Here is a 16417-nt window from a genome sequence, read left to right as displayed (position 1 = left end):
TACTGTATGTAATTCATAGACAGAACTACAGTATGTCTGACTGATACTGTATGTAATTCATAGACAGAGCTATGTATGACTAGTACTGTATGTAATTCATAGACAAAACTACAGTATGTATGACTGGTACTGTATGTAATTCATAGACAGAACTAGGTATGACTGTTATTATATGTAATTCATAGACAGAGCTATATATGACTGGTACTGTATGTAATTCATAGACAGAACTACAAAGTATGTCTGTCTGGTACTGTATGTAATTCATAGACAGAACTACAGTATGTCTGACTGATACTGTATGTAATTCATAGACAGAGCTATGTATGACTAGTACTGTATGTAATTCATAGACAGAGCTACAGTATGTATGACTGGTACTGTATGTAATTCATAGACAGAACTAGGTATGACTGGTACTGTATGTAATTGATAGACAGAACTACAGTATGTCTGACTGATACTGTATGTAATTCATAGACAGAGCTATGTATGACTAGTACTGTATGTAATTCATAGACAAAACTACAGTATGTATGACTGGTACTGTATGTAATTCATAGACAGAACTAGGTATGACTGTTATTATATGTAATTCATAGACAGAGCTATATATGACTGGTACTGTATGTAATTCATAGACAGAACTACAGTATGTCTGTCTGGTACTGTATGTAATTCATAGACAGAACTACAGTATGTCTGACTGATACTGTATGTAATTCATAGACAGAGCTATGTATGACTAGTACTGTATGTAATTCATAGACAAAACTACAGTATGTATGACTGGTACTGTATGTAATTCATAGACAGAACTAGGTATGACTGGTACTGTATGTAATTCATAGACAGAACTACAGTATGTCTGACTGATACTGTATGTAATTCATAGACAGAGCTATGTATGACTAGTACTGTATGTAATTCATAGACAAAACTACAGTATGTATGACTGGTACTGTATGTAATTCATAGACAGAACTAGGTATGACTGGTACTGTATGTAATTCATAGACAGAACTACAGTATGTATGACTGGTACTGTATGTAATTCATAGACAGGACTAGGTATGACTGGTACTATATGTAATTCATAGACAGAACTATATATGACTGGTACTGTATGTAATTCATAGACAGAACTACAGTATGTCTGACTGGTACTGTATGTAATTCATAGACAGAGCTACAGTATGTATGACTGGTACTGTATGTAATTCATAGACAGAACTAGGTATGACTGGTACTGTATGTAATTCATAGACAGAACTACAGTATGTCTGACTGATACTGTATGTAATTCATAGAAAGAGCTATGTATGACTAGTACTGTATGTAATTCATAGACAAAACTACAGTATGTATGACTGGTACTGTATGTAATTCATAGACAGAACTAGGTATGACTGTTATTATATGTAATTCATAGACAGAGCTATATATGACTGGTACTGTATGTAATTCATAGACAGAACTACAGTATGTCTGACTGGTACTGTATGTAATTCATAGACAGAGCTACAGTATGTCTGACTGGTACTGTATGTAATTCATAGACAGAGCTATGTATGACTGGTACCGTATGTAATTCATAGACAGAGCTATGTATGTATGACTGGTACTGTATGTAATTCATAGACAGAACTATATATGACTGGAACTGTATGTAATTCATAGACAGAACTATATATGACTGGTACTGTATGTAATTCATAGACAGAACTACAGTATGTCTGACTGATACTGTATGTAATTCATAGACAGAGCTATGTATGACTAGTACTGTATGTAATTCATAGACAGAACTACAGTATGTATGACTGGTACTGTATGTAATTCATAGACAGAAATAGGTATGACTGGTACTGTATGTAATTCATAGACAGAACTACAGTATGTATGACTGGTACTGTATGTAATTCATAGACAGAACTAGGTATGACTGGTACTATATGTAATTCATAGACAGAACTATATATGACTGGTACTGTATGTAATTCATAGACAGAACTACAGTATGTCTGACTGGTACTGTATGTAATTCATAGACAGAGCTACAGTATGTATGACTGGTACTGTATGTAATTCATAGACAGAACTAGGTATGACTGGTACTGTATGTAATTCATAGACAGAACTACAGTATGTCTGACTGATACTGTATGTAATTCATAGACAGAGCTATGTATGGCTAGTACTGTATGTAATTCATAGACAAAACTACAGTATGTATGACTGGTACTGTATGTAATTCATAGACAGAACTAGGTATGACTGTTATTATATGTAATTCATAGACAGAGCTATATATGACTGGTACTGTATGTAATTCATAGACAGAACTACAGTATGTCTGTCTGGTACTGTATGTAATTCATAGACAGAACTACAGTATGTCTGACTGATACTGTATGTAATTCATAGACAGAGCTATGTATGACTAGTACTGTATGTAATTCATAGACAAAACTACAGTATGTATGACTGGTACTGTATGTAATTCATAGACAGAACTAGGTATGACTGTTATTATATGTAATTCATAGACAGAGCTATATATGACTGGTACTGTATGTAATTCATAGACAGAACTGCAGTATGTCTGACTGGTACTGTATGTAATTCATAGACAGAGCTACAGTATGTCTGACTGGTACTGTATGTAATTCATAGACAGAGCTATGTATGACTGGTACCGTATGTAATTCATAGACAGAGCTATGTATGTATGACTGGTACTGTATGTAATTCATAAACAGAACTAGGTATGACTGGTACTGTATGTAATTCATTGACAGAACTACAGTATGTATGACTGGTACTGTATGTAATTCATAGACAGAACTATATATGACTGGAACTGTATGTAATTCATAGACAGAACTATATATGACTGGTACTGTATGTAATTCATAGACAGAACTACAGTATGTCTGACTGATACTGTATGTAATTCATAGACAGAGCTATGTATGACTAGTACTGTATGTAATTCATAGACAGAACTACAGTATGTATGACTGGTACTGTATGTAATTCATAGACAGAACTATATATGACTGGTACTGTATGCAATTCATAGACAGAGGTATATATGACTGGTATTGTATGTAAATTATAGACAGAACTATGTATGACTGGTACTGTATGTAATTCATAGACAAAGCTACAGTATGTATGACTGGTACTGTATGTAATTCATAGACATAACTATGTATGTATGACTGGTACTGTCTGTAATTCATAGACAAAACTACAGTATGTATGACTGGTACTGTATGTAATTCATAGACAGAACTAGGTATGACTGTTATTATATGTAATTCATAGACAGAGCTATATATGACTGGTACTGTATGTAATTCATAGACAGAACTACAGTATGTCTGTCTGGTACTGTATGTAATTCATAGACAGAACTACAGTATGTCTGACTGATACTGTATGTAATTCATAGACAGAGCTATGTATGACTAGTACTGTATGTAATTCATAGACAGAGCTACAGTATGTATGACTGGTACTGTATGTAATTCATAGACAGAACCAGGTATGACTGGTACTGTATGTAATTCATAGACAGAACTACAGTATGTATGACTGGTACTGTATGTAATTCATAGACAGAACTAGGTATGACTGTTATTATATGTAATTCATAGACAGAGCTATATATGACTGGTACTGTATGTAATTCATAGACAGAACTACAGTATGTCTGACTGGTACTGTATGTAATTCATAGACAGAGCTACAGTATGTCTGACTGGTACTGTATGTAATTCATAGACAGAGCTATGTATGACTGGTACCGTATGTAATTCATAGACAGAGCTATGTATGTATGACTGGTACTGTATGTAATTCATAAACAGAACTAGGTATGACTGGTACTGTATGTAATTCATTGACAGAACTACAGTATGTATGACTGGTACTGTATGTAATTCATAGACAGAACCAGGTATGACTGGTACTGTATGTAATTCATAGACAGAACTACAGTATGTATGACTGGTACTGTATGTAATTCATAGACAGAACTAGGTATGACTGTTATTATATGTAATTCATAGACAGAGCTATATATGACTGGTACTGTATGTAATTCATAGACAGAACTACAGTATGTCTGACTGGTACTGTATGTAATTCATAGACAGAGCTACAGTATGTCTGACTGGTACAGTATGTAATTCATAGACAGAGCTATGTATGACTGGTACCGTATGTAATTCATAGACAGAGCTATGTATGTATGACTGGTACTGTATGTAATTCATAAACAGAACTAGGTATGACTGGTACTGTATGTAATTCATTGAAAGAACTACAGTATGTATGACTGGTACTGTATGTAATTCATAGACAGAACTATATATGACTGGAACTGTATGTAATTCATAGACAGAACTATATATGACTGGTACTGTATGTAATTCATAGACAGAACTACAGTATGTCTGACTGATACTGTATGTAATTCATAGACAGAGCTATGTATGACTAGTACTGTATGTAATTCATAGACAGAACTACAGTATGTATGACTGGTACTGTATGTAATTCATAGACAGAACTAGGAATGACTGGTACTGTATGTAATTCATAGACAGAACTACAGTATGTATGACTGGTACTGTATGTAATTCATAGACAGAACTAGGTATGACTGGTACTGTATGTAATTCATAGACAGAGCTATGTATGTATGACTGGTACTGTATGTAATTCAAACAGAGAACTAGGTATGACTGGTACTGTATGTAATTCATTGACAGAACTACAGTATGTATGACTGGTACTGTATGTAATTCATAGACAGAACTATATATGACTGGAACTGTATGTAATTCATAGACAGAACTATATATGACTGGTACTGTATGTAATTCATAGACAGAACTACAGTATGTCTGACTGATACTGTATGTAATTCATAGACAGAGCTATGTATGCCTAGTACTGTATGTAATTCATAGACAGAACTACAGTATGTATGACTGGTACTGTATGTAATTCATAGACAGAACTAGGTATGACTGGTACTATATGTAATTCATAGACAGAACTATATATGACTGGTACTGTATGTAATTCATAGACAGAACTACAGTATGTCTGACTGGTACTGTATGTAATTCATAGACAGAGCTACAGTATGTATGACTGGTACTGTATGTAATTCATAGACAGAACTAGGTATGACTGGTACTGTATGTAATTCATAGACAAAACTACAGTATGTATGACTGGTACTGTATGTAATTCATAGACAGAACTAGGTATGACTGTTATTATATGTAATTCATAGACAGAGCTATATATGACTGGTACTGTATGTAATTCATAGACAGAACTACAGTATGTCTGTCTGGTACTGTATGTAATTCATAGACAGAGCTACAGTATGTCTGACTGATACTGTATGTAATTCATAGACAGAGCTATGTATGACTGGTACCGTATGTAATTCATAGACAGAGCTATGTATGTATGACTGGTACTGTATGTAATTCATAAACAGAACTAGGTATGACTGGTACTGTATGTAATTCATTGAAAGAACTACAGTATGTATGACTGGTACTGTATGTAATTCATAGACAGAACTATATATGACTGGAACTGTATGTAATTCATAGACAGAACTATATATGACTGGTACTGTATGTAATTCATAGACAGAACTACAGTATGTCTGACTGATACTGTATGTAATTCATAGACAGAGCTATGTATGACTAGTACTGTATGTAATTCATAGACAGAACTACAGTATGTATGACTGGTACTGTATGTAATTCATAGACAGAACTAGGAATGACTGGTACTGTATGTAATTCATAGACAGAACTACAGTATGTATGACTGGTACTGTATGTAATTCATAGACAGAACTAGGTATGACTGGTACTGTATGTAATTCATAGACAGAGCTATGTATGTATGACTGGTACTGTATGTAATTCATAAACAGAACTAGGTATGACTGGTACTGTATGTAATTCATTGACAGAACTACAGTATGTATGACTGGTACTGTATGTAATTCATAGACAGAACTATATATGACTGGAACTGTATGTAATTCATAGACAGAACTACAGTATGTCTGACTGATACTGTATGTAATTCATAGACAGAGCTATGTATGCCTAGTACTGTATGTAATTCATAGACAGAACTACAGTATGTATGACTGGTACTGTATGTAATTCATAGACAGAACTAGGTATGACTGGTACTATATGTAATTCATAGACAGAACTATATATGACTGGTACTGTATGTAATTCATAGACAGAACTACAGTATGTCTGACTGGTACTGTATGTAATTCATAGACAGAGCTACAGTATGTATGACTGGTACTGTATGTAATTCATAGACAGAACTAGGTATGACTGGTACTGTATGTAATTCATAGACAAAACTACAGTATGTATGACTGGTACTGTATGTAATTCATAGACAGAACTAGGTATGACTGTTATTATATGTAATTCATAGACAGAGCTATATATGACTGGTACTGTATGTAATTCATAGACAGAACTACAGTATGTCTGTCTGGTACTGTATGTAATTCATAGACAGAACTACAGTATGTCTGACTGATACTGTATGTAATTCATAGACAGAGCTATGTATGACTAGTACTGTATGTAATTCATAGACAGAGCTACAGTATGTATGACTGGTACTGTATGTAATTCATAGACAGAACCAGGTATGACTGGTACTGTATGTAATTCATAGACAGAACTACAGTATGTATGACTGGTACTGTATGTAATTCATAGACAGAACTAGGTATGACTGTTATTATATGTAATTCATAGACAGAGCTATATATGACTGGTACTGTATGTAATTCATAGACAGAACTACAGTATGTCTGACTGGTACTGTATGTAATTCATAGACAGAGCTACAGTATGTCTGACTGGTACTGTATGTAATTCATAGACAGAGCTATGTATGACTGGTACCGTATGTAATTCATAGACAGAGCTATGTATGTATGACTGGTACTGTATGTAATTCATAAACAGAACTAGGTATGACTGGTACTGTATGTAATTCATTGACAGAACTACAGTATGTATGACTGGTACTGTATGTAATTCATAGACAGAACCAGGTATGACTGGTACTGTATGTAATTCATAGACAGAACTACAGTATGTATGACTGGTACTGTATGTAATTCATAGACAGAACTAGGTATGACTGTTATTATATGTAATTCATAGACAGAGCTATATATGACTGGTACTGTATGTAATTCATAGACAGAACTACAGTATGTCTGACTGGTACTGTATGTAATTCATAGACAGAGCTACAGTATGTCTGACTGGTACAGTATGTAATTCATAGACAGAGCTATGTATGACTGGTACCGTATGTAATTCATAGACAGAGCTATGTATGTATGACTGGTACTGTATGTAATTCATAAACAGAACTAGGTATGACTGGTACTGTATGTAATTCATTGAAAGAACTACAGTATGTATGACTGGTACTGTATGTAATTCATAGACAGAACTATATATGACTGGAACTGTATGTAATTCATAGACAGAACTATATATGACTGGTACTGTATGTAATTCATAGACAGAACTACAGTATGTCTGACTGATACTGTATGTAATTCATAGACAGAGCTATGTATGACTAGTACTGTATGTAATTCATAGACAGAACTACAGTATGTATGACTGGTACTGTATGTAATTCATAGACAGAACTAGGAATGACTGGTACTGTATGTAATTCATAGACAGAACTACAGTATGTATGACTGGTACTGTATGTAATTCATAGACAGAACTAGGTATGACTGGTACTGTATGTAATTCATAGACAGAACTACAGTATGTATGACTGGTACTGTATGTAATTCATAGACAGAACTAGGTATGACTGGTACTATATGTAATTCATAGACAGAACTATATATGACTGGTACTGTATGTAATTCATAGACAGAACTACAGTATGTCTGACTGGTACTGTATGTAATTCATAGACAGAGCTACAGTATGTATGACTGGTACTGTATGTAATTCATAGACAGAACTAGGTATGACTGGTACTGTATGTAATTCATAGACAGAACTACAGTATGTCTGACTGATACTGTATGTAATTCATAGACAGAGCTATGTATGACTAGTACTGTATGTAATTCATAGACAAAACTACAGTATGTATGACTGGTACTGTATGTAATTCATAGACAGAACTAGGTATGACTGTTATTATATGTAATTCATAGACAGAGCTATATATGACTGGTACTGTATGTAATTCATAGACAGAACTACAGTATGTCTGTCTGGTACTGTATGTAATTCATAGACAGAACTACAGTATGTCTGACTGATACTGTATGTAATTCATAGACAGAGCTATGTATGACTAGTACTGTATGTAATTCATAGACAGAGCTACAGTATGTATGACTGGTACTGTATGTAATTCATAGACAGAACTAGGTATGACTGGTACTGTATGTAATTGATAGACAGAACTACAGTATGTCTGACTGATACTGTATGTAATTCATAGACAGAGCTATGTATGACTAGTACTGTATGTAATTCATAGACAAAACTACAGTATGTATGACTGGTACTGTATGTAATTCATAGACAGAACTAGGTATGACTGTTATTATATGTAATTCATAGACAGAGCTATATATGACTGGTACTGTATGTAATTCATAGACAGAACTACAGTATGTCTGTCTGGTACTGTATGTAATTCATAGACAGAACTACAGTATGTCTGACTGATACTGTATGTAATTCATAGACAGAGCTATGTACGACTAGTACTGTATGTAATTCATAGACAGAGCTACAGTATGTATGACTGGTACTGTATGTAATTCATAGACAGAACTAGGTATGACTGGTACTGTATGTAATTCATAGACAGAACTACAGTATGTCTGACTGATACTGTATGTAATTCATAGACAGAGCTATGTATGACTAGTACTGTATGTAATTCATAGACAAAACTACAGTATGTATGACTGGTACTGTATGTAATTCATAGACAGAACTAGGTATGACTGGTACTGTATGTAATTCATAGACAGAACTACAGTATGTATGACTGGTACTGTATGTAATTCATAGACAGGACTAGGTATGACTGGTACTATATGTAATTCATAGACAGAACTATATATGACTGGTACTGTATGTAATTCATAGACAGAACTACAGTATGTCTGACTGGTACTGTATGTAATTCATAGACAGAGATACAGTATGTATGACTGGTACTGTATGTAATTCATAGACAGAACTAGGTATGATTGGTACTGTATGTAATTCATAGACAGAACTACAGTATGTCTGACTGATACTGTATGTAATTCATAGAAAGAGCTATGTATGACTAGTACTGTATGCAATTCATAGACAAAACTACAGTATGTATGACTGGTACTGTATGTAATTCATAGACAGAACTAGGTATGACTGTTATTATATGTAATTCATAGACAGAGCTATATATGACTGGTACTGTATGTAATTCATAGACAGAACTACAGTATGTCTGACTGGTACTGTATGTAATTCATAGACAGAGCTACAGTATGTCTGACTGGTACTGTATGTAATTCATAGACAGAGCTATGTATGACTGGTACCGTATGTAATTCATAGACAGAGCTATGTATGTATGACTGGTACATGTAATTCATAAACAGACTAGGTATGACTGGTACTGTATGTAATTCATTGACAGAACTACAGTATGTATGACTGGTACTGTATGTAATTCATAGACAGAACTATATATGACTGGAACTGTATGTAATTCATAGACAGAACTATATATGACTGGTACTGTATGTAATTCATAGACAGAACTACAGTATGTCTGACTGATACTGTATGTAATTCATAGACAGAGCTATGTATGACTAGTACTGTATGTAATTCATAGACAGAACTACAGTATGTATGACTGGTACTGTATGTAATTCATAGACAGAAATAGGAATGACTGGTACTGTATGTAATTCATAGACAGAACTACAGTATGTATGACTGGTACTGTATGTAATTCATAGACAGAACTAGGTATGACTGGTACTGTATGTAATTCATAGACAGAACTACAGTATGTATGACTGGTACTGTATGTAATTCATAGACAGAACTAGGTATGACTGGTACTATATGTAATTCATAGACAGAACTATATATGACTGGTACTGTATGTAATTCATAGACAGAACTACAGTATGTCTGACTGGTACTGTATGTAATTCATAGACAGAGCTACAGTATGTATGACTGGTACTGTATGTAATTCATAGACAGAACTAGGTATGACTGGTACTGTATGTAATTCATAGACAGAACTACAGTATGTCTGACTGATACTGTATGTAATTCATAGACAGAGCTATGTATGGCTAGTACTGTATGTAATTCATAGACAAAACTACAGTATGTATGACTGGTACTGTATGTAATTCATAGACAGAACTAGGTATGACTGTTATTATATGTAATTCATAGACAGAGCTATATATGACTGGTACTGTATGTAATTCATAGACAGAACTACAGTATGTCTGTCTGGTACTGTATGTAATTCATAGACAGAACTACAGTATGTCTGACTGATACTGTATGTAATTCATAGACGGAGCTATGTATGACTAGTACTGTATGTAATTCATAGACAAAACTACAGTATGTATGACTGGTACTGTATGTAATTCATAGACAGAACTAGGTATGACTGTTATTATATGTAATTCATAGACAGAGCTATATATGACTGGTACTGTATGTAATTCATAGACAGAACTGCAGTATGTCTGACTGGTACTGTATGTAATTCATAGACAGAGCTACAGTATGTCTGACTGGTACTGTATGTAATTCATAGACAGAGCTATGTATGACTGGTACCGTATGTAATTCATAGACAGAGCTATGTATGTATGACTGGTACTGTATGTAATTCATAAACAGAACTAGGTATGACTGGTACTGTATGTAATTCATTGACAGAACTACAGTATGTATGACTGGTACTGTATGTAATTCATAGACAGAACTATATATGACTGGAACTGTATGTAATTCATAGACAGAACTATATATGACTGGTACTGTATGTAATTCATAGACAGAACTACAGTATGTCTGACTGATACTGTATGTAATTCATAGACAGAGCTATGTATGCCTAGTACTGTATGTAATTCATAGACAGAACTACAGTATGTATGACTGGTACTGTATGTAATTCATAGACAGAACTAGGTATGACTGGTACTATATGTAATTCATAGACAGAACTATATATGACTGGTACTGTATGTAATTCATAGACAGAACTACAGTATGTCTGACTGGTACTGTATGTAATTCATAGACAGAGCTACAGTATGTATGACTGGTACTGTATGTAATTCATAGACAGAACTAGGTATGACTGGTACTGTATGTAATTCATAGACAAAACTACAGTATGTATGACTGGTACTGTATGTAATTCATAGACAGAACTAGGTATGACTGTTATTATATGTAATTCATAGACAGAGCTATATATGACTGGTACTGTATGTAATTCATAGACAGAACTACAGTATGTCTGTCTGGTACTGTATGTAATTCATAGACAGAACTACAGTATGTCTGACTGATACTGTATGTAATTCATAGACAGAGCTATGTATGACTAGTACTGTATGTAATTCATAGACAGAGCTACAGTATGTATGACTGGTACTGTATGTAATTCATAGACAGAACCAGGTATGACTGGTACTGTATGTAATTCATAGACAGAACTACAGTATGTATGACTGGTACTGTATGTAATTCATAGACAGAACTAGGTATGACTGTTATTATATGTAATTCATAGACAGAGCTATATATGACTGGTACTGTATGTAATTCATAGACAGAACTACAGTATGTCTGACTGGTACTGTATGTAATTCATAGACAGAGCTACAGTATGTCTGACTGGTACTGTATGTAATTCATAGACAGAGCTATGTATGACTGGTACCGTATGTAATTCATAGACAGAGCTATGTATGTATGACTGGTACTGTATGTAATTCATAAACAGAACTAGGTATGACTGGTACTGTATGTAATTCATTGACAGAACTACAGTATGTATGACTGGTACTGTATGTAATTCATAGACAGAACCAGGTATGACTGGTACTGTATGTAATTCATAGACAGAACTACAGTATGTATGACTGGTACTGTATGTAATTCATAGACAGAACTAGGTATGACTGTTATTATATGTAATTCATAGACAGAGCTATATATGACTGGTACTGTATGTAATTCATAGACAGAACTACAGTATGTCTGACTGGTACTGTATGTAATTCATAGACAGAGCTACAGTATGTCTGACTGGTACTGTATGTAATTCATAGACAGAGCTATGTATGACTGGTACCGTATGTAATTCATAGACAGAGCTATGTATGTATGACTGGTACTGTATGTAATTCATAAACAGAACTAGGTATGACTGGTACTGTATGTAATTCATTGACAGAACTAGGTATGACTGGTACTGTATGTAATTCATAGACAGAACTATGTATGTCTGGTACTGTATGTAATTGATAGACAGAGCTATGCATGACTGGTACTGTATGTAATTGATAGACAGAACTATGTATGACTGGTACTGTATGTAATTGAAAGACAGAGCTATGTATGACTGGTACTGTATGTAATTGATAGACAGAGCTATGTATGACTGGTACTGTATGTAATTGATAGACAGAACTATGTATGACTGGTACTGTATGTAATTGATAGACAGAACTATGTATGACTGGTACTGTATGTAATTGATAGACATGTGTATGACTGGTACTGTATGTAATTGATAGACAGAACTATGTATGTGTAGCGGTTTTCTTTCTCCTCTTCCTCTGAAGAGGAGGTGTAGCAGGGATCGGACCAAAATGCAGCGTGGTTATTTGTATACATCTTTAATAAAGATGAAAACACAAACAGTATACAAAAACAATAACCATGAAAAACCTAAACATCCTATCTGGTGCAAACAGAGACAGGAACAATCACCCACAAACCCCAACACCAAACAGGCTACCTAAATATGTTTCCCAATCAGAGACAATGACTAACACCTGCCTCTGATTGAGAACCATATCAGGCCAAACACAGAAACAGACAAACTAGATCAATTATCGTCTTAATTCAGTCTCATTTGAAAGTTGTCAATTTTTGGTTATCTGCAAGAACCCTGGCTAACTAGTTGAATCAGCAATACAAAATTGGGTTTAATTATGTATTTACTAAATACCTAACTAATCACACATAATTCACATACACACAATTAATCATAAATTGATTACAAATTACGTCATAAAGGAAAATGTCCCTAGCGGACGGAACAGATATGACAGCTGGTTACACAAAGAAAAGGGGGATTGGGTTTGAGTGAAAGAGTTGGAAGACTGAAGAACAAAGGGAGAAGCGATGTCTCTATCGGGCCGTAGGCAGCTACTCTATCATAAATACAGTATCTTATGCATTCTAAATTACCGCCCATTTGGAAAAGGAAAATGCAATAAATATTTACTCTGAGCTGCGCTTTGATGGGTTGGTTGGAGATGGATGGCCGTGTTGCCCAACAGAGTCATTTGTCCTTTGAAGAGTTTCTCTGGTGGTGAACGGGAAACGTTGTAGTGTTGTCGTTGGGTGGTAGACGGGATACTCTGTCTGTCCTTTCCTAGCCCACGTTTTTAGCTGCCTTTTCTAACTCAACGGCTAGGAGGTATTACTTCTGTAGTGAATAAGAGTTCAAAGTTCATACCGTTCGCAACCAAAGCTCACGCTGAGGTTGACTTTATTCAGAATTCTGAACCATTCTGACATCGGATCGTCATCCTAACATACCCGGAACAGGAAGTTAGGTTGTCGTCAAGGGCTTATAGAGGAAGGGAGAAAATGGGTGTGTGTCATAGTTTACAACCTCTGTCTCTTCACGTGGGAGGGCCACTGAGTGAGCAGCAATATCTTATGAAAACCCACATCTCACATTTTAGAAGCTAAAATCACATTTCATCCCATCACAAATAATTGAATATTCAAACATTTAAATTGAACAACAATTCCATATGAATCCCATAACTCTGATGTGTAGACTTTCCACTGTAGAGTTTATGTAATTTCATCATTGATGAGAATGTCTCAGATGACAACCGAACTGACATCATATTCATTAAGTACCACCGCATATGTTCAATTGTTCGGATTACCAGAATATAGTTAATTTCCCCCCACATTCTGATGTTCCCAGAATCTCTATGTTAACCAAGGGTTTTTAAATGTAACCTCACTAGGTTAGAGAGAGGAAAAAGGGGGGAAGAGGTATTTATGACTGTCATAAACCAACCCCCATGCCAACTTCATGACAGTATGTATGACTGGTACTGTATGTAATTCATAGACAGAGCTACAGTATGTATGACTGGTACTTTATGTAATTCATAGACAGAGCTACAGTATGTACGACTGGTACGGTATGTAATTCATAGACAGAGCTACAGTATGTATGACTGGTACTGTATGTAATTCATAGACAGAGCTACAGTATGTACGACTGGTACAGTATGTAATTCATAGACAGAGCTACAGTATGTATGACTGGTACTGTATGTAATTCATAGCTACAGTATGTATGACTGGTACTGTATGTAATTCATAGACAGAGCTACAGTATGTATGACTGGTACTGTATGTAATTCATAGCTACAGTATGTATGACTGGTACTGTATGTAATTCATAGACAGAGCTACAGTATGTATGACTGGTACTGTATATAATTCATAGCTATAGTATGTACTCAAGGACTGTCCATCCATGAGATCAAAATTATAATTTTACCCATCTGAGGTTACACAGTGTTTGTTAACATTTCTGTGGTAGAACAAGCTTATATTGTGGGTCCTGAGGGGTTCAGAAAGTAAAACTAAGCTCATGAGGCATTTACAGTAGAAGTTACATTCATGAAGAATGAATAGGTAAATATTATACATTTCAAAGTCCCAACAATGTAAGCAGCAATCGCAGATAGCCTCTATAAGTCATGCTTTAGCTATATTGTGTAATTTTGGTAAGTATCTTCCTGTATATCAGAATTAGCACAGCACTCTTGAGCAAACGGTCGCTACCAAGCCTAAATTGAGTGGGGGGGGTTAAGTTCTCAGAATTCAAGTCATAGTCAGTAGTGATGTAGGATGATGTTTGTTCTGTTATCATAATGTAGGATGGTGTGTGTGTGTGTGTGTGTGTTTCTCTGCAGATGGAAGACTAAGACTCTACAGGCTGGCTGCTGGGTGTTTAGGAGTGCTGTGTCTTCTACAAGTCACTCTCAATATCTCCCTGCGGCTGGCTTTCTGTGAGTGAGGCCCAAATGACACCCTATTAGCACATTACTTATGACAGTGCACTATGTAGGGAATATGGTACCATTTGGGACTGCGTACTGAAACCTATTTCAGTCAAAGTCAAGCACTGCCAATAATGTGACAACAAAAACAAAAAAACTGCATCAGCTCTACTTCAAATCAAATCAAATGAAATGAAATGTATTTATATAGCCCTTCTTACATCAGCTGATATCTCAAAGTGTTGTACAGAAACCCAGCCTAAAACCCCAAACAGCAAGCAATGCAGGTGTAGAAGCACGGTGGCTAGGAAAAACTCCCTAGAAAGGCCAAAACCTAGGAAGAGAGGAACCAGGCTATGAGGGGTGGTCAGTCCTCTTCTGGCTGTGCCTGGTGTAGATTATAACAGAACATTGCCAAGATGTTCATATGTTCATAAATGACCAGTATGGTCAAAAAATTATAATCACAGTAGTTGTCTAGGGTGCAACAGGTCAGCACCTCAGGAGTAAATGTCAGTTGGCTTTTCATAGCCGATCATTGAGTACACTTGATTACACAAACCATGTCTACAGTGTATTTGGAAACTAATCAGACGTCTTCACTTTTTCCACATTTTGTTACGTTACAGCCTTATTATAAAATTGATGAGTGGAAAAAAATATTGAATCAATCTACACATAATGACAATGTGAAAACAGGTTAATATAATTTTTTTCCAAATGTATGAAAAAAACCAAATACATTATTTACATAAGTATTCAGACCCTTTGCTGTGAGACTCGAAATTGAGCTCAGGTGCATCATTTTTCCATTGATCATCCTTGAGATTGTTCTACAACTTGATTGTAGTCCACCTGTGGTAAATTCAATTGATTGGACATGATTTGTAAAGGCACACACCTGTCTATGTAAGGTCCCACAGTTGACAGTGCATGTCAGAG

General features: G+C 35.1%; 2 protein-coding genes across 2 annotated transcripts in view; one reads left to right on the top strand and one right to left on the bottom strand.

Annotated features, from left to right (window-relative positions):
* Positions 1-16417, bottom strand: part of LOC112239123 (C-type lectin domain family 4 member M-like) — a 192036-nt gene that overhangs the window by 77415 nt on the left and 98204 nt on the right. The gene's annotated exons all lie outside the window — the stretch shown is intronic.
* Positions 1-16417, top strand: part of LOC112241487 (CD209 antigen-like protein C) — a 63097-nt gene that overhangs the window by 34234 nt on the left and 12446 nt on the right. The window contains exon 2 of the mRNA XM_042316875.1: positions 15389-15484. Within this exon, the coding sequence (XP_042172809.1) occupies positions 15389-15484 (96 nt within the window). The remainder of the gene's footprint in view (positions 1-15388; positions 15485-16417) is intronic.

The sequence above is a fragment of the Oncorhynchus tshawytscha genome, unplaced genomic scaffold (assembly GCF_018296145.1).
Source record: "Oncorhynchus tshawytscha isolate Ot180627B unplaced genomic scaffold, Otsh_v2.0 Un_scaffold_1_pilon_pilon, whole genome shotgun sequence".
NCBI lineage: Eukaryota > Metazoa > Chordata > Actinopteri > Salmoniformes > Salmonidae > Oncorhynchus > Oncorhynchus tshawytscha.
This window is presented reverse-complemented; position numbering and strand designations above follow the sequence as displayed.